The sequence below is a fragment of the Eutrigla gurnardus genome, assembly GCF_963514095.1.
Source record: "Eutrigla gurnardus genome assembly, chromosome: 3".
NCBI lineage: Eukaryota > Metazoa > Chordata > Actinopteri > Perciformes > Triglidae > Eutrigla > Eutrigla gurnardus.
In genome coordinates, this window is record NC_139917.1 from 14,699,603 (window position 1) to 14,720,460 (window position 20,858).

Here is a 20,858-nt window from a genome sequence, read left to right on the forward strand (position 1 = left end):
ATTTTCAAGATTGTATCTTGCTTGAATAAATAAAATTTAATGAATGCAACAATGAGGCAGACTAGATGCCACAGATGACAGCGACAGAGAGAGAAAGAAAGAGAGCAGAACTCAGGTGGGACCAGAGGAGGGGTCCTCTGTGTTTACATCAATGATGCTTGGTGCTCAAACGTGTTTTGAGAAAATGTTGTGATGCTGACCATGTCATTTGCCCAGAGAATTTTGCACGGAGAAATTGTGTAGCTGCTGTTTACATTCCTTCTGTTGTAAATTTAAAAAAGGCACTGCAGGAAAACACTACTGTTTTTGTTTTGTTGCTATTATGTTTCCTGATAATCTAACACAAACCGTTGTGGCTCATACAGTGATATTCAATAGAATTTAAGTTGGAGTGGTGCTTCCTGTATGTGGAGAAGTGAGGTAGATGAGGCAACCATATACAGCAGTAACACTCAGACTTACCTTGTAGCATGCATCTGTAGGCAGACTCTGAGATGGCGTAGATGTGAGGGGGCATATCGTGCCTCTTTTTGCCCCTGTACATCTCAATGATGTTCTCTGCATAGATGGGCAGATTTTTGTAGGGATTTATGACCACACAGAAGAGACCAGAGTATGTCTATAAAAAAGAAAACATAAGACTGTTAATTCATAACACAGCAGCCCTTTCATCACCATTAGGTCACAGTTAATATTCACATTAAGCACTCTATTAGCCTACAGCTTCTGGTGTGAGAGAATGTTCCTAAAACTACTGAACTGTAAATTGACCTCAGTAAATTGGCAAGCCATGATGATACAGTAAGCAGAATATTACATTTGCATTAAGTCTGCTTCAGTTAATTTTAGTTTAGTTTGGTACCCTATTCAAACTCCAATTTTCAGATTAAGGCAATATGATTCAGGTCAAAGTTGTGGGTTTTTTTGCCCTGTGGAGGAAGGCAGACGAACTGTACATGTCTTGAACGACAAGTCTGGATTATTTGTGAATTGTGTTCGTACTGCAGAGAAAATTCTGAGTACAGGAACATTGGTGAATGAAACAATGATTTAGACAAACCCATGGTTATAGTGTTCAACTTTTTGACAATATATGCAAAAACTAAATTACATTTCTTCACATTATTAATCATTATTATCTAATCATCTTTTCATCCTGTAATCTCTAATGCTGTGTTTGCACTACGAGCCACAAAAGCAACAAAAACGGCCAAGCATTGCCTGTTGCTTGTTGACGCAGTTATGTAGTTAAATAGCACTGACTAAAGGCATCAATGGAGTGCTGAACATTTGAGACCAGCTCAACTTTGATTTGTAGCGTGTCACATCGGTCACACAGCAACACCAAGTGTCGGGCACCATTCTGTCGCTGCATGTCAGCGGCTTCCATTTAAAATATGACTTGCAGCCTGTTGCTGTGGTGCTTGTAGTGTGAACAAAGCATACGCCCGCCCACTTTCTAGCAGTCCAATCAAATGTGAAGTATTCAATTTAAATCCTTCTTGTAACAGTACAAAGCTCAAATATCCAATCTACTGGGGAAATCTCAGTACAAAAGCTTAAGACAATCTACATGCCACTTAATAAACAAATCGGTACCAGTGTTACTTTCCATGAGGCCCCTTATGTTGTGCAGAATATTAATTCATAGATCATGCCAGAAAACTTGCTGGCACACTGCCACGTATCCTACAGCATTCAAAATTCTTGTTCAACTCACTAATTATCTGGGATTCTCCGTCTCCCTTTTCTCCGCATTAAACTGATGGCAATTTTACGTTATTTGACTGAATGCAGAAATCAGATGTAAGGGGTGATGATTTTAATCCACAACAGTATATATGTCTCTCAGCTGTGTAATGCAGGAGATATGCAGTCAGGCTGGACAGGGTTAATTCCTGACATGTCTGCTGTTGGAGCACTCCATTCATTTAAAATTGCACAAGGTTCACATTTTACAGTAATGCTAGATTATGGCTTAAATCACACATCAATGACCGTGATCATTTTTTGGTGGATAAATTGCAGCCAACCATCTTCAGGATCATGAATTAAAGTGTAAGTTTGGCGGAAATTGAAAATAAAGCTATTTTCTGAATGAAAATACATCAACTAAGCCGTGGAGGAAGTCATTTTCGCTCATCACGCAGTTCAGAGCGAGCACGGGTGGGAGCTAGAGTCCAAAATCGCAAACAGTGGGTTAGCATGGGGCCAACAGCCACACGCTTTCAAAATCGCATTTTTAAACCACTAACATTGCTCAAAACAGCGCCAAACCTCGTCAGCAGCTTGCTCTGGGTGTCTACACATAAAACGAAGCACCAACAACTCAGTTCATGAACCCGAAGTTTATAACAGAAGACAGTTAAGAACACTCACCAATTCTACCCCTGCCAGCTCCTCGCGAAGGATAGTCCGTAAGTGTCGATTACCGAACGCAATGCAAAACGAGGGAGACCACTGAAGATTTCGCCCAGAATAAAACGAGTATACTTTTAAATTAGTGGCAGTTTGGCCAAATATAAGTTAATAACGGTGGGTAAAAACGTCGGGATAGTTTGTATACACTTCCAATCAGTTCAAGACAGCAGCCTTATCTGAAGCACATACATGTCACGCGAGATCTCACACGGGAACACGAGAGCTGCGTTCGGTAATCGACACTTACGGACTATCCTTCGCGAGGAGCTGGCAGGGGTAGAATTGGTGAGTGTTCTTAACTGTCTTCTGTTATAAACTTCGGGTTCATGAACTGAGTTGTTGGTGCTTCGTTTTATGTGTAGACACCCAGAGCAAGCTGCTGACGAGGTTTGGCGCTGTTTTGAGCAATGTTAGTGGTTTAAAAATGCGATTTTGAAAGCGTGTGGCTGTAGGCCCCATGCTAACCCACTGTTTGCGATTTTGGACTCTAGCTCCGACCCGTGCTAGCTCTGAACTGCGTGATGAGCGAAAATGACTTCCTCCACGGCTTAGTTGATGTATTTTCATTCAGAAAATAGCTTTATTTTCAATTTCCGCCAAACTTACACTTTAAGATGAACAGCTTACTTTTATTAGTTGTACCAACTTCCTTGTGCTTCTTACTCCATTATGCTGCAGTCACACATGCATAACACATATCTGTAGTCTGATACAGTGGAGCCTAAAATTGCATTGCCATGTCAGTGCAACACTAAGTCAGTGCTGGGCAATAATTACATATGTGGGTGTAAAGATACATGTACAGAAAATGTAGGATTTTGTAATCGTAAAACACACAAAAATACTCTGGTAAAACCCAAAAGCTTGAATGCTATAGTGTATTGTATATAGCTGAATACCAACATAATAGGTTATGATGATATTAAATGATTCTATATTGACTTTCAAATAAAGTAAAGTAATAAAAAAATACATTTCAAATGCTGCTAGCTCAGAAATGGAGCCCAAATGTGCTAAAATGGGGCTCAGATTGAAACACTCTCAGATATGTATCTCTAAGAGTAACAGACTGGTTCCCCTGGTGTTGGTCATGTGTTGCTGTAGGATCACATGCCTGTGTATTGAGGGTGGAGGGAGGTAATGTCACCAGATGGCCATCAAAGCCCCCTTCCCACCTCTTCCATCTGCACAGATGCTTTGGACACAGCGCTGTACAGCAACCTGGCCACAGATTGGTTACTCTGGAATCACCATCAGCAACAGCTCCACATTACTGATTACTGAGGCCAACACTCACACCTTGCTAACTGGAATTGCCTGTAAAAATAAACATCATGCAGCTCAGGATGTACTGTAGGGGCCTTGCCATAATAACCCCCCCCCCCAAGCCGCCTATAATGGGCACAGTGCCAGGCAGACAGATCAGCGCTTCTGACCCAGCATGGGCCACAGTGCAGGAGAGGGATGACTCAGCTGGCTGTCCTTCACGGTGGACCCCAGGGGTTTTTTGAGGGATTAGTTGGGCTCTGGGGGCAAGGGGTTGGACACCTTCTTACACAGCCAGGCATAACAAGACACCAGCCAGACAGCGTGCTGTGGTTCATACCTTTTATTTTCAAAATGTAGAGTTTGCACAAATTTCCACTACACACCGGAAAGTTACTACTACTATCAACAATATCTGCTGATAGCTGCACTACATATGCATCTTTGAGAACATAATGCAGGTTACTTTGAGCTCATCGGTTGAGTCTGAGCAGGTCAACACATCACCAGAGAAACTATGGTGAACAGTGGAGAACTCTGACACAGTTGAAAGGGTTCCCAGCCCTCCGGAAATGTCCAAATAAATGTCTGTGAACCAAGCAGTGCTTAGCAACAGGGCCTCAGCCTCTCTCAATGGGAAAAGGGAAACATTTTCTGGGGTTCTTCTGCTATTGCCCCCAGAATGGAGTTCCCTCAATTCTGACGTAATTGGGCAAACTGGGCTTTACCTAAAGTAAGTAAGAGTCAAAAAAGATGCAAAAGCAAATAATCTAAAGGAATTACAGTTTGACATATTAAGTTGGAGTCCACCTCTACACGAGATAGAGAAAGCTGAGCCAAGTGGTAAATGAGTCTCAATTTATGCAAGGGTTGGATGTAATTTCCATTAAAGGTGATTTCTAATGCTATGGCTGTGCAGCAGCATGGTCAAGATCAATAGTGCCCAACATGATAGCAAAGTCTATGCTGGCAGATCGTGCAACATTAAAAAAAAAATACAAAAATACAAAATTTAAAACTCCAGCAACAATATCAACCTAACATTATCAATGCAATATGTATTAAAGGGGACATATTATGCAAAACTGACTTTTTCCTTGCTTTAGTTTGTATATTTGCGTATCCGGGGTGTCTCCCGACCCCTTAAACATGAGTTTTGACAACTAAGTCAATATTTAGTAACTGGCAGAGTCAGGAATTTAGTCTCTAAACGAGCCGTTTGGATTTTGACCGTATTGTGACGTCACAATCCGGTCTTTTGCATATTCTTGCATAGTCATTGCATTTTCATGGCATATCCCCGCCCACATTACGCCGGCTACCTGAACAAGGATCCGCCATTTTTTCTTACTCGCTTCACTTGTACTCGACAGCCTAACCGCCACCATGTACAAGCCGAAAGCCAAGCACTGCTGCTCTGTCATCGGATGCACGGGTCCTCATATGGGTCCACGGGGCCGCCTGGTGCCGGGGTCGTCTGGAGCTCGCCATGAGTCCGTCAGGCCCGAGAGTTCGGCCGGGGTTTTGAGGCTATAATCGGGGGGGTTACCGGCAGAGTTCCCGGTTCTCCGGTGCGGACTCTTGTGGCCCTGGGCGGGCCGGTGTTTTAGTGAGGACCACGGGCTTTTCACCATGGTCTGGGGGCATCAGGGCCGAGAGTTCGGCTGGGTTTTTGCGTCTATTAACCTGCGGGAATCCCCGCAACGCGTCCGAGGGTTTACGGGTCTATGGACGGAGCCGAAGTCCGGCTTCGCTGTGCGTAATTGTGTCGTGGCGCGGAGCTGGACCGGCCGGTGCTTAAGTGAGCTGCACGGGCTTTTCACACAGCCTTGGGGGCACAAGTGGCCCGAGTTCGGCCGTGTTCAGCTGTCTGTTTCCCGGCTGGTTTGCGTGCGGCGCGTCTTGGCGTTTCGCGTTCGACGGAGAGTCCGCCTGTGTGGACTCTTGTGGACCTGGGCGGGCCTGTGTGTTAGTGAGGACCGCGGGCTTTTCACCATGGTCTGGGGGCATCAGGGCCGAGAGTTCGGCTGGGTTCTTGTGTCTATTTACCTGCGGGAATCCCCGCGACGCGTCCGAGTGTTTTACGGGTCTACGGACGGAGCAGAAGTCCGGCTTCGAGGTGCGTCATTGTGGCGCGGCGCGGAGCTGGACCGGCCGGTGCTTGGGTGAGGTGCATGGGCTTTTCACACAGCCTTGTGGGCACAAGTGGCCCGAGTTCGGCCGTGTTCAGCTGTCTGTCTCCCGGCTGGTTTGCGTGCGGCGCGTCTTGGCGTTTCGCGTTCGACGGAGAGTCCGCCTGTGTGGACTCGCGTGGGGCTGGGCGGGCCGGTGTTTGACCGATGTCCGAGGGCTTTTCAGCAAGCTCTGACGGTGAGAGTCCCGACAGTTCGGCGTGGTTGAGGTCTCTATTTAACGTCTGGATTCCCCGCAACGCGTCCGAGGGTCTACGGGTCTGCGGCGGAGCAGAAGTCCGGCTTCGCGGTGCGTAATTGTGGCTTGGCGCGGACCTGGACCGGCCGGAGCGTGACTGAGCTGCAAGGGCTTTTCGCCCGGGTCTGAGGGCACGGGTCCCGACATTCCGGCCCGGTTCGATTGCCTGTATACGGGCAGGATTCTCGGTGGCGAGTCCGGCAGCCATTTCTCCCCCGAATCAACCGTTGTTATGGTTACAAAATGGCGTCCTCACGTCTTACGCCCGGCAGGAAGAGGTGGGCGGTGCCAAGACCGTTTGGGCGGCGCACGCAGTAGCTCATTAGCATTTAGAGGGAAAGTCACTGAATCCGGCCGCTGAAAGCAGGGCTGTGAAACTGGTATGTTGAGAACCCTGCTGTGCTCAATCCTTGGGTTTTTTCGACCAAAGCATGTTACTATCATTCCATTTAGACATCAAAGACCCATGTCAACAAGCAGAAATGAGCATAATATGTCTCCTTTAAAAGAAAAGATACAACAATGCGTGCAGGAGTGGGACCAAATAAGAAACCGAAAATGTACCACTTCCATGCGGAATGGGAGGAAGTGCATTCACCTGATCTGTCGAACCAGCATCGCTTGGACAGCAGTCACTTTTCACACAACCGAATTCAAAAGCAAAGGCAGCCACCGAAGCATCATTCCAGTTCAGTCATACAGTCCTTCCAAGATGGACAAATGTTAAAAGAGGCCTTCGTTGACAAAACCAGCTCCCAATGTGTAAGTTGGTGTCAATCACCACTGACGGTGCGTCTGCGAGAGTGGGCCGTTGTGATGGATTCATTGCCAATTGCAAGGAGGAGGAATCACTTCCTGACTTCTTTAACTATTACACCAACAAGCACTTTATGCAAAAATGCTAAACATGAAAGAGATCATGACTGTGTCAATGAGAACCGCCTGTTCTAATCGGGCAAGAGCTCTTCAAAGACTCGAGGAGACTGACTGCAACCACACTGACCTCTTTTGCTACACACCGACGTCAGTATCTGGCAAAAGATACAGGAGTATCAGCTGCCATACCACCAGACTTCAGAGAAGCTTCTTTCCTCAGACTGTAAGACTCCACAATTCATCCTCCACCCTTCACCGTACAATGGCGATAAACTGAACCTTGGACGGAGACCAGAGAAGCAACCATGTGAAGATAACGACTCATAACATGTCAGTATGTGGACAAAAAATAAAAATCTTGGATGGGCCTGTTGTTTATTTACCTAAATTAAAGACGTTCAGGAGAAATAAGATAGTGTCTCCAGGCTTAATGAACAGAGAAATGGCCTGCCGATAAAGTATCTACATAAAGCTCTCAGCCTGGAGCTGCCAACCATCCTCGTCAGGATGTGCACTCTGCACCAGCAATGCAACAAAGAACGAGCATATAGTTGCCTTCAATAATACATCACAGTGACATCATTACTAAAGCCAGTCCTCTCTTCTCCTGAGTCACTGGGATGAACCATATTTTTAAGTTGAATTTATTTGTGCAACCATGCTAATCAGCAAAGCCAGGCATGACATTGTATATCAAAATTTCAATCACTGAAACATGTTTTGATTGTATAGCCGTCCATTTCTTGTATCCATAAAGTCCTTCTTTTTCTTTTCTTTTATGTTCTAGTATCAAGAAGTTTTAAGCAAGATTATCACCTTTACGTGCACTGCCTGCTGTGGGGAATGAAGTAATCGAAGAGGTTATGTCAGCACTGTGCTATGCTAGCCTGATTTAAAAAGCCCACAGTCCATAAAGGCAGGACAGGAAAACAAGTCAGGGATGCCAAAGCAAATGACCAACAGAGACGGAATCAAATCTCTTAAAACTCCGTGTTCATTCACTTCACACTTTGGCTTTGAAGAGAAATTAAAAAATGTTGCAGTTCAAAAATCCACTAAGCATGTTAACTTAATCAAAGGAAAGATGTGTCTGTAACCCTGTAGGACAGCAAAACACTGAAAAGCTGGCTTGGGTTGGCTGTTAATTAAGCATCAGTTTTTCTGAAAATTCAGTTATTTGAGCAGACAGCTGTTGCTTATCAGTGAACACAAAGAACTCTGTCAAGGCAGTTTGGGTACAGTGTGACTCAGCACAGACCTCCCTGAGCTAAGAGATGGGGCTGGGGTCACTTTGTTTTCCATTTTAAGCCCTAGGAAAACACTGACAAATACAAAGATGTTCTTTATACTAAGGCTGAGTTTTCAACTGGATATATAAAAAGTAAACTTGGTGACTACACTGCTGCAGCTCATGTAGGAAGAAGATAGAGTATTGTTACAGCTCAGGAAGAGGAACAAGAATCTGCAACCAATTATCAACACATAAGGAGATTAACTATGATTTATGTTACTAAATAACCTAAGAGCAATGATGACCTTGTTCTGACTATGACCTTACAAGAATTTTCAAACATGGTGGCAAACAACATCTGCTCTCAGGAGATACAAACAGACCAAGCAGTCTCTTGGCAAGGAGCCATCAGTAGACACTACATAGCAGAGCTCACACTGCTGCACCTTGCCTGGTCCCTACATCCATCCCTCCACCACATTAATTATATAGTGGTTAAATGGTATATTTAGGCCTCGCTACAATACAGCAGAACATCAGAAACAAGTATCTAAAAACAGCAAAGGAGAGCATCATATTTGAGTTTTGATACTGTCATGTTGGAGGATTCAAATCATATTTGTGCATTGTGAAACTACAAATACATTATACAAATAATTTGTCACGTCATTTGGCTGATATTGCTCACAAAAGACACCATCTGTAATAGACTCATGGTGTAATTAGTTATGTCCATAAACTGAATATCACAGACCTTTTGAATCAATCAACAGAGTTAAAAATACCTGTGAATGGATTCTTTCCTGCAGTTATTCCACTGAAGAACATAATGCCATAATGCTGGCAGGTGATCTACTGGACGATGACAGTGATGTAATTATGCCTCATCAACATAAAAAATACATAGTGTCTTCATTAACATTTAAAATGTTGTGACTCCATCTATAAAGCTTCCAAAGCTCCATTTTAATGGCCAAGGGCAGAAAACCACAAAAGCACTTTCAATTTGCAGCTAATTTAACTTAAAAACAAATGTAACCAGAGCATGTGAGAAATAATCCCTTGACCTAAAGAAAAATATATATTTTTAATTATGTACATGTAATTAAGGCAAGATAATATCTAATGTAAATCTCTTACTGATTGCAGAGATATCCTACTGTCTCCATCCAAATGATCTACTTAGTAATCAAGCAATATGACGAGATACTAGGTTTTGGAAACAAACCATCCTTTTTACAACCTGCCCCGAGTAAATATTCAAATTTAGCCAAGCTCATTTCTGTCTTTGTGACCGTCTCGCAGTGTGAACCTCTCAGACCCCGGCCTCCTCCCCGGGTCTCAGGTGGCCCACAAGCTCCGTGCCTGGGCTATTCCAGGAATGCATGTCACTAAGTGGGTCATAATCACAGGGGAAATCGGCAGCTTATGTAGGACATAATGGCTAGATCGTTAGAAAGAATCGAAGAAAATGCCCTTCTTAGACTCTTGAATCCACAGACTCTGGGTATGAAATGCTATGGATAAGATATGTATAAAGCCAGGTCGACACAGGTAGACTACATTACAACCCACTTTCTACTGACTTGGAAGTTGTTACACTGGGCTTACTAGATGTACATCAAGCCTGATAAAACATAGATCACTGCAATTAAAGCTCTGGTCTACGATTTGAAAGTCAATTGAGCCAAAATTCATCCAATAGTAGCCATGCGGTCCGCAGTTCAGGTATGGAGCAGGGCTCTCAAGTGTTTAACTGAGTTCAGAGTGAGATTTTTGCTGAGGCTGCAGCGTCAGCGGGGAGGAGGGGGAAGGATTGTGGCGAGCGATTGCTGAGCAGTTTGGGATCGGGGACGTACTGCAGTCGGGGTGAGAGAGAAATCCGACCGGCACCCGCTGCATTTACACCGATGCTGTGTCATCATTCATGGCCGTAATAAACACTATTACTGCTTTGTACATGTTGTGGAAGTCCCGGACATACTGGGAAACTAAACGGCGTCCTGAGTTCATACCTTTACCCGGAGGGGAATGTTCCCATTCATTGTCTATGTAAGAAGCCGTGCAATGCCGTCGCACCGCGGCGAGTTTCGAGAGACGGGGCGCCGCCGCCTGCAAGCTCTCGAAAATCTTTTAAACTGACCGTTCACAGATTCAGCAACTGCATAGCTTATTTCTCGCATAAAATGTTTTTTGGAAACACATTTTGGTGAACTATTTTCGTAAAATAAGAGGGAGGTGGGAGGCTCCGAGGGGAGAATGATACAAGCTCAGAGGGGGGATTAAGGAGCACAGAGGGGAGGTGTGTGTGTGTGTGTGTGTTTAAACTATAGAATTTAATTTAGTTTCTTCAATGTGGAAGAAGATGAGTACCAGTTGTTACAAGTAGTTGTTATGAGTGTCTGACAAGTACTTACATAGATGAGGCCAGAGTAGTAACGGTCTTTGAGGTTGTGAAGCACCGAGGCTTCGTTCAGGCAGGTGAGCTCGGCCATGTCCTCTACTTTGCTGAACTTTGGCGGGTTCATCTTTTGGATGTCGTCCTTGTTGACCACCGCCTTCTTCCCATTCTCTGCCAGCTCCAGCACCACCTCATCTCCACGTTCCTCGCGAATACTGGCAGCCTCGAAGCCATTGCGTTCTGATGGGATCCATACTAGCCTCTTGGCCGTCCAGTCGGCCTGTGAGGCCGGGTTGTAGACCACGGCGCGGTCCACGAAGAGGTAGCGCTCCGGGTCCTCCTGCCCACTCCTCTGTGACATTTCTGCTGGAAACCAGAACACACTATGCCACCTGTAGGAGGGAGAGAAAGTATAATGTTCGTCTAACCAACAAAACAATGCTACAAATTAAAATCCATGCAGCTGCCTACCATCACACTGTTCACTTTATGTAGCACAGAGGAGATCAATACTGAGACTGTTGTGTAACATATTCTTTGTATAGGCCTTTTCACTGTAGATACTTTGACTTGTCAGAGGAGGAAACCACACGTTTTAGTAAAAGCCTTATTAATGCGTCGTGGTAAGTCATGACTGTCAGCCAGCATGCACAATACCAGGACCCTGAAAATGGAACAGCTAAATGGAATTCAGCCATCATTTATTTTAGTATTTCTACCTGCATCATAATCAGCAGCAAGTGGCGTCTCTTCACATTAATTAGCATCGGCAGTGTGACAGACAGAGATGCATTGACATCCTGCAAGAGCAGCTTGGTGAGAGTGATCTTAGGCTTCAGCACTGAGACTATGTCCTCCGCTGAGGAATTTTTTCTTTTTTTTTTCTTCTGAGACTAACCGACCAATGAAAACTTGGTCGACTTAAGACTCTTCTCGTCGACTAACATTTGGTCGACTATTAGGGACAGCCCTAATACATGCTGTTTCTGATTGTGCTGTTTACCTTACATACTTATTCCACATTATTTGTCATCTGTATCCAAACAGAGAATCCAACAAGCAGACAGAGAGAGAGATTAGCAGAGGAGCAGAATTGCTTGTTGACCAGAGCGGAGCAATGCACTTTTGGTGTGAACAACCACACTGCGGCTCGTGCAGCAACTGACATAGTGTGGCACGAAATAAGACTTGACTAGAGGGCTTTTACACTTTTGATTTTAATCATTGATGATTAAATACCAGTTAAATTATATGTCATTCTATATCACACTATCAATACTTATCACAATATAATACATTTTCTTGGAACACTATAGAGTAATTGTTAATAACCAGATGGGATTACCCACACTGACCGGCACCCCCCATAGCCAAATACAATATTATGGTATAATAGGTAGCTAAATCGCTGACAGTTGATATTTATTTTGTTACTGTCATACCACGGTAGTGACTTGACTAATATTTTGACCATTTCAGGTAAGACATCAGTTCATCCAAGCTGCAATCAATACAGCTTAATGCTGATGTTTAAGTGCTTTAAGGATGATGCAGCTTAATGGCTGCCAAATTCTGACTCCAAGAAAACTTGGGTTGTATATTAAACAACTCAAATAACGAGTTAGGCTTTAAATTGATAATGCTATGTTTGTCTCTGTGTTTTTAACACCACGTTTCTCACGTGAAGAAAAGAAATGTGATGGATCAAATACATAGAAACATGTGTCTCCCTCAACATTTACAGAAGAGCCTTCTGAATCATCACCTCTTATAAACATGAGCATGAGAGGGACCAGCTGTCATGTTTTTTTATTTTAGTTGAATTAATTTACTGTCTTTTCTTTACTTTAGGGCTTTGCAATTCTTCCAGAAGGTCTTGTCTGGCCCACTCATGTACGCTCAAGCCTTTACACCTCCATCCCTGTGCATAACCAACCCACATGTACAGCAGCACCATCATTTGAGCCTCTGCAAAAGAAAACCGGACTATGTTGTGCAATAAAAATGCACTGTAAATACGATGGGTGTATTGAAAAAAAAGATTTTCTGACAATTATTCAAGATATTTGAAGATATCTTCTTGGGCTTAAGGAAACAGTGAGGACATTTTTCACAGTTTCTGACAGAGCAAATGAGTCTATGTCTTAACACTCAAATGGAAATAACATTAGTCCTACATGTAATAGAAACAAGACTGGTGAGTGGTGTAATGCTTATTCTATCATCCAATAGGAGATCCAATTACACCTCCAAAAAAATTAGCTGAAAACAGACAGAAGGGAGTAACTAAGTGAAACCTGGCACTTGATGCCCCCAACAGCTGATAGACGAAAGAGTCTGATTGTTGGCCGTCACTGAAAGCACTCCGCCTGCTTCTTAATAATCTGAGACAACATCAGCTGATGAATGCTCAGAGATATTTAACCTACGATCAAGTCCCATGCTTAAATCAGGCGCTGATTAGACACGAATGTGGGTCAGGTCAAGGGACGGGGGATCAGTGTGGCTGCTGAGTGCCATGTCACTGCAGCCCTTCACTCAAGAGTTGGAAAACCGCTACTTCCATCCTCCATTCAGCCCCACACCATGTGAATACACGGGGCATCACGGTATTTCAACATAGGAGGGCCGACAAGCTGCATTCGGCTGTGAAAATAGCCGGTTGTGGACTGACATGCGCCGGGTGGGCCAAACCTCTGCATCGGCTAGGCTAGCTTGCTAGCATTAGCTCAAAGTTGGCGTGCTGCGCTTCAGATCCCACCCGCTCCAAATGATGCCTGCGCCTCTGACTGACCGACGAAACACAGCCGGAGGTCCACGCTGCCGCTTTTACGACTCGAAGCAATTAGGAGGCGAACATGAATCCCAAAGACTCTAATTTCTATGCAAATTAGAGTTTTTAAGAATAAGCCAAAATCCCATCATGGGTGTGGGTGTCTCATAAAGACGTCTGTCTGGGTGGGGATAAAAGCAAGCGGACAATGACCGCACCGTTTCAGCGTAGCCCCGAAATAGTACACTACTAAAACTGATACCTGCGTCGCAAATGTTAATTTAAGTTGCACCAGGCTCACACGAACAGCACGTTTGCACTGCGGCGCCGGCTAACATTAGCAAAAACTGATGGTCCTCCATCATTGAAAAGTCACGGCACAATAATCCGCTAGCTAACGTTAACGGTTACCGCTGCTAACCACTTACATCCCCACCACAGTGAGCGGCCCCGGCTTTCCTGCTGAACTTACCGCACACAACGGATGAGGAAACCCTGCCCGGGTGCTTCGCAGTATCCAGCAGATGAATGCAATCGTCCTCCAATGCGTGCTAATATACTCCGTTCGCCCGCTCTCTCATCAGTGGTACTCCCCCACCATCCAGCACCCTCTCAACCGAACTCTCGCCGGCTAGGGAGGTTGCGCCGCACCGCCGGGGACACACCCACAATCAAACCTGGAATGTGATTGGCTCTCAGAGTCCCGATGCCTTACCGCGATTGGCCCAAAATAAATTCCATCCTCAAACTTTGATAGTTGACGACTGCCGCCCAACATATCAACACCTGCAGTGTTGTGGATGCTGCTGCTGCGGATTTACATGGTTGTATGACTTTCAAATCGTCACAGTCATCTTTATTGTATCTTTGTGTTTCTCATGCAGCCACATCCAGTTTATCCCATGGGAATCAATAACGTATTATCATAGCTAATTTCATATTTGTCACTTTTATCTGATCTATTTTTTCTTATTTTAAATAACATTATATTCTTATATGTATCTTTTGTATTATTAATATTTGTATAGCACTTTTCTAACAAGGTTGCAAAATGTTTACAGGGAAAAGGGGAACATGTAAATAAATGCCAGAGCAAATTAAATTAAAACTGCGAGCAGTATCGTGACGGGCCCGAGCTCTTATGCGGTCGTGGAGTGCCTGCGGTCACAGGGCAGTGTCGTGGACGCTGCCCTTGGCGCGGCCGCCTCTCCTGGCGCAAGTCGAGACACAAGCGATGGACACCGAAAGGCATCCGTCTGTCACGTGCGGTCGTGGAGTGCCTGCATTCACACGCGTGGCAGCCTCCTACCTGTGCAGCAGCCACCTCCTCGTGGCGTGAGTTTAGACACAAGTGATTGACATTTAAAGCCATCTGTCTGTCACATACACACATGTTCATGCCTTCCTGACATCTCTCCTCCTCCCCCTAGTGTGACCTCTCCTCCTCCTCTCCCTGTGTCCTCCTTGCAAGGTGAGATGAGAGGAATTAGTTGTAAAAAAAATCAGGTGTGGCTTTAACTTGGAAAAAGTGACTAAATCAATGACATTTCCTGTGGCCAGTAGGTGGCGCTCTGACTGTGAGTGAATATCAAAGTGCAGATGTGTTCAGGAAGGAACTCTAATCAAGTGTGCAAAGTTTGGAGCAGATCAGAGAACAAACACTGAAGCTATAATAATTTGGATGTTAATGACAGAGTTCAGCTGACAGCTGTATGAGATGCATGTAAAGTGTGCATCTCTCCTCCTCTCTGTGTCCAGGCTGAAATGAGAGGAATTTAAAAAAAGGAATTAAAAGTGGCATGACTGTTGATCTGGTGTGATCCAAAGTGAAACTACATTTCAGTCACAGAGCTCACACACATGTTCATGCCTTCCTGACATCTCTCCTCCTCCACCTAGTGTGACCTCTCCTCCTCCCCCTGTGTCCTCCTTGCAAGCTGAAATGAGAGGAATTAGTTATAAAAAAAATCAGGTGTGGCTTTAACTTGGAAAAAGTGACTAAATCAATGACATTTCCTGTCACCAGTAGGTGGCGCTCTGACAGAGTGAAGATGTGTTCAGGAAGGAACTCTTATCAGGTGTGGAAAGTTTGGAGCAGATCAGAGAAGAAACACTTAAGTTATAATAGTTTTGGATGTTAATGACAGAGTTCAGCTGACAGCTGTATGAGATGCATGTAAAATGTGCATCTCTCCTCCTCTCTGTGTCCAGGCTGAAATGAGAGGAATTAGTTATAAAAAAAATCAGGTGTGGCTTTAACTTGGAAAAAGTGACTAAATCAATGACATTTCCTGTCACCAGTAGGTGGCGCTCTGACAGAGTGAATGTGAAAGTGCAGATGTGTTCAGGAAGGAACTCTAATCAAGTGTGCAAAGTTTGGAGCAGATCAGAGAAGAAACACTGAAGTTCAGCTGACAGCAGTGTGAGATGCATGTAAAGTGTGTCATCTCTCCTCCTCTCTGTGTCCAGGCTGAAATGAGAGGAATTTTAAAAAAGTAATTAAAAGTGGCATGACTGTTGATCTGGTGTGATCCAAAGTGAAACTACATTTCAGTCACTGAGCTCACACACATGTTCATGCCTTCCTGACATCTCTCCTCCTCCACCTAGTGTGACCTCTCCTCCTCCCCCTGTCTCCTCCTTTCAGGCTGAAATGAGAGGAATTAGTTATAAAAAAAATCAGGTGTGGCTTTAACTTGGAAAAATGCACAAAATCAATGACATTTCCTGTGGCCAGTAGGTGGCGCTCTGACTGTGAGTGAATATCAAAGTGCAGATGTGTTCAGGAAGGAACTCTAATCAAGTGTGCAAAGTTTGGAGCAGATCAGAGAAGAAACACTGAAGTTATTATGTTTATGGCAGAGTTCAAGTGACAGCTGTGTGTGGTGCATGTGGAGACGTGTGCCATCTCTCCTCCTCCCTTTGTGCCCAGGCTGTACTGAGAGGAATTTAAAAAAAGGAATTAAAAGTGGCATGGCTGTTGATCTGGTGTGAGGCAGATTGAGCTGCATGTGAGATTCACAGATCTCCATGTGTCACTGATAGATCTCTGACTCCATCTGGTGGTCGCTGTGCGCCTGTGTCTCTCCCCTCTATGCTCCCCGAGTGAAGATTGAGTGAAAACCTGGCTGATTTACACACTTGGCTTAAAACATTTTTTTTACCTACTTTATCATGACTTGAGGCGGTGGGTCCAAGAGGCTTTTTTGTACAGCTGCACTGGGGCTATCTAGGAAAAAATATTTCATGCGTGTACGCCTTACCTAGAGGGGGGGCTGTTGCTGAGAAGATGGGCATAAAATCGGTCACATTTCATTTTGCCATTAGGTGGCGCTCTACCTGTCAGTTAAAATTGCAGTGCAGTTGTGTTCAGGACGTGATTGTTAACAAGCATGAATATTTTGGAGCAGATCGGAGAAGAAACGGTGAAGTTATAACAGCTTTAATGCCAATGGCGAGGGATGAAAATAGTAGCGCAGTCATGACGTCGGCGTGTCCACGCCCCAATACTTTCGGAGCATCTTTAACTTGCGTTTTCTCCTTTAGGCCTTTCCAACCACATATCAAATTTTGGTATCTATCAGATCAACGGTATAATGATTTTTTGATTTTGTGTGACCCCTGTGAATGGCCAAAAACAGCCAAAATCAACCAAACACTGCAATAATTGGGATTTTCTGGAAGTGGCAAATATGACTCGATTTAGATGAAACTTGACATGCATGTTCTTTCAAGCGATGGCAACATAGGTTTGGAGTTTCGTAATTTTAGGGGCAAAGGTTATAGAGTTATGCTAATTTCATTTTGGTAGCCACACCCTCTAATGTTCATTGGCCGATATCTCCTGATTATATGCATATTTTCAAAACCTTTTCATACCATATCCATAGGTAGGTCTAAAGAGTATGCGTACCGAATTTCGTCCAAATCGGACCAACGGTGTCCGAGAACTGCGCAACGTCCTGTTTTTCATAAAATCCAAGATGGCGGAAAATTTCGGTAGGCGGACTTTGGTACTCCAAGAGGATTTTTTGTAGAGGACAGTGGTTTGCACATGTGTGCAAAGTTTCATGTCAATCGGAGTTACGGTGCGGCGGGGCTGGCGATTCTCCACTCTAGGTGGCGCTAGCGAGCAACTTTTTCGTGGGTGAATGCGAAGACGCCAAATTCTCAAATTTTTCGCCAGACCCTATACACACTCCAATTTGCGTTCGTTTCCTTTCAGGCGAACACCCCCAAAACGCAGCTCGAACATGTGTAAGAATAATAATAATAATAATAATAATAATAAACATTCGAATAACAATAGGGCTTCGCAGCCCGACTTTGTCGGCGCTCGGGCCCTAATAAATAGGACTATGGACTATATATAACAACACACCATGAGATCAGACACAGGAGGATACAACTGAAATTAAAAGAAGAGAAGACTGCACAGCATGGAAAGGTAAAGAATCATCACGGGAATCATATTAGGTATTATACAAATGCTACATTGTTAAACATGTTGATATTGGCAAGAGTGTTCAAAAGTCTGGAGGCTTTAACTGCAAAAGCTCAGTCAACTTCAGGTACATTTTTAAATGGTTTCTCTTTTAAATGGCAAAACATATAAGGTGCTGTAATAGTGCCATCTGTTGCATAAAGACAGACATTACTAATGCTGGCCTGCTTGCACGGCACCTGGATTCTCACAATATCATGAGTGCATTCATGTGGAATAGATAGATAACGAAGAGTTGTAAAACAGCAATAAGGTGTTGAATCAGTAGAAGTCCAACTTAACTAAACAAAACATGAGAGAGGAAAGCTTGATTTCCAGAGAGCAGATGTGTGGAAAAAAAAGACTCCAGGATGCTCATGTTCGATGTCTTTCTTTAGCGCTTAACCAGCACCCTGGTCGAGATAGATCTGGTCTGGCTTCGCGAGGCAGTTGCTTGTGTAACATATTTTCCATAAGTGAGGTTGAACAAATCTTTTTATGGTCATAAAAAAACATTTTCTGGCAACTTGTTATAGAGTGCAGGGCTCCAGACATCTTACATTGATCGCACTTGTGCGCCTAACTTTTTAATTTAGGTGCACACCACATGATTTATCTGCACCAAACATTTTTCACTGCACCTTATGATCCCACAATAATACACATATTACACCTTTTCTTAAGACATATTGTAAAATATTGATTTTGAGATGAGGGAAATTGATTAATTTCTGGGTTTTAGGACTTCACTCTATGGACTCGGTTTCCAATAAATACTGAAACCTGCACATATAAAAATTGGGCATGTCAAGGTTGTTCATTTCTTTAAAAAACAATAATAACATTTTCCCTCCTAAATCGAAAGTACAACTTTACACTAAATCCACTTTTTCAGAGTCAGTAAATTGCAGTACATCTGTTGTCTGTTGAATGAGATATCCATCCATCCATTGTCTACCGCTTATCCTGTATTTAGGGTCGCGGGGGGGGGGGGGGGGGGGGGGCCTGGGGGCTGCTGTCATACAGGACGTCAGTCTATCACAGGGCTGACATGTAGAGACAAACAACCATTCACCTTCACCTTTTATTGAAATATATACAGTATGTATTGAAAATGGCGCACCTTTACAAAAAGAAAAGAAAAAGCAGTCATCATTTAACCTTAAATGTCCATAACATGAAATTATTTGAAAACAAAAGACCTCATGTTATTGGAACAGTAGAACAGCAGACACTAGAGGGCAGTAAAGGTAAAGTTTTGCAGACCTCCAGCTTGATAGAGATCCAGTTGAGGTTCCAGGACAAGTGTCATAGACAATAATCACTTGTTCAGACATATTGTATGACAAACACACTGTATGTAACAGTCAATGTCTGTAAAAGACACAGATGTTTGTCCATTTGTCCTCTTCCTCTATGGTCACTCAAATTATCATTAAAAAGTAGACTGAATGTATTTCTTTCTAAATCTTATGTCACATACTGAGCACTGGCATAGCTTGAGCGACAGATGCAAGATGTCTGAGTGAGTTATTTCATCTTGCCTCGAAGAGTGACACCCTTTGGTGTGGTGCATTTTGCAAAAATGCTGCGACAGCGCCGTCTCTCAATTGTTGGCTTCTCCTGTCGCCTCTGTGGCATAATAGACCTGTCATCAGCATCGTCCTCCACCATCCCTCTTCAGCTATTGTCTGGACAGCAGTTCATCAAACATCTCCATCTTTTTCTCTTCCTTTTTTTTTGCAAGCACAGATTAGGAATGTCAAATGTGGCGTTTTCAATACCACAATGCCAGATTGGATTGAGATAAATGTTTGACCTCCTTTGGCACCGTCTAGTTTTCTGTATAAGTCATTTTGTCTATCATCTAGGCCTAAAAATTGGTATTTGCTTCAGTGGGGGTGAAATGATTTCTCCCATCTCCCATAACAAATCATCTCACTTGAGGTGTCATTCCTCTTGATTTCAGTCCTTTTCGTACAGTCTTTTTCATTCTCAAAGCAAGCTAATGTCTATTGGAACCAAATGGAACCATCTGAACCCATTTTGAGATTTTTTTCAGACCTTTAAGGACTCACTAGACACACATGGTCACAGCTAGCATTGAGGCCACTGAGGTCATGTCTACCAGTCTTTCAGTCAGTTTACATTACACATACTGGTTATTTTATGGGCTGATTCCAGTTTGTAGACTCTTATATTCTTGACAGGGTTGATTCAGCATTTAAACCATAATGTTGTCTCATGTAAGATAAAGGTCGGAGAGAAATAATTGAACAGTAACCTGAATAAACAAAGCACGAGAAAGCCACACAATGTAAACATATAGCTGTGTGACACCAGTTTCATGGGTTGTTTGGGGGTTTAATAGGAGTCGTGATGTCATTATTTCTAAAAGGATACAGCCTCTGATTTAAAATTACATTCTCATCTATTTCCTAGGTCACCATCAACTTCCTCTTTATGTGGCAAGCTGTCCGCTGCAATGTTCAGACAGAGTTTGTGGAGAAGCAGAACCATCTCTCTCACACACACACACACACACACACACACACACACACACACACACACACACACAGATCTTTAGTTTCTGAGCGAGCCCTCTGACCATTGCAGCTGCACCTCTTCAGCACGAGTAGCTATAATTTCCTTTTTTTGGCATGTAAATAGATTTATGCCACCCATGCATATGGGGAGGAACAGTGGGGAAAGAATGCAAGGAGGATTCTAATATGAAACTGCATTAGAGGGAAAAATGATCGGTTAAGATATCATTAAAAAAGATTCTTATGTATCTTGGGTATCTTCTGTAATTCAGACTCAGATAGAACAGACAGAGTTGATTAGTGAAACAGGAATCGGATGGTGCTGGCTCAGTGAAAGCAATCAGGCAGATCGAGTTTGATCTTGAAGTTACAGCAAGATAGGAGTTTGATTTTGATTTTTTTCCACTAGAGCGCTGCATGAAAGGCAGTCT

At 43.7% G+C, this 20,858-nt stretch overlaps 1 protein-coding gene across 1 annotated transcript in view; it reads right to left on the bottom strand.

The window, feature by feature from the left end:
* myh10 (myosin, heavy chain 10, non-muscle) overlaps positions 1-13,998 on the bottom strand; it is a 56,702-nt gene extending 42,704 nt beyond the window's left edge. Inside the window, exons 1-3 of the mRNA XM_084006049.1 lie at positions 13,871-13,998; positions 10,642-11,017; positions 463-619 (exon numbers count right to left, since the gene is read on the bottom strand). Of these exons, the coding sequence (XP_083862175.1) occupies positions 463-619; positions 10,642-10,986 (502 nt within the window). The 5' untranslated portion in view covers positions 10,987-11,017; positions 13,871-13,998. The remainder of the gene's footprint in view (positions 1-462; positions 620-10,641; positions 11,018-13,870) is intronic.
* Positions 13,999-20,858: the final 6,860 nt, after the last annotated feature.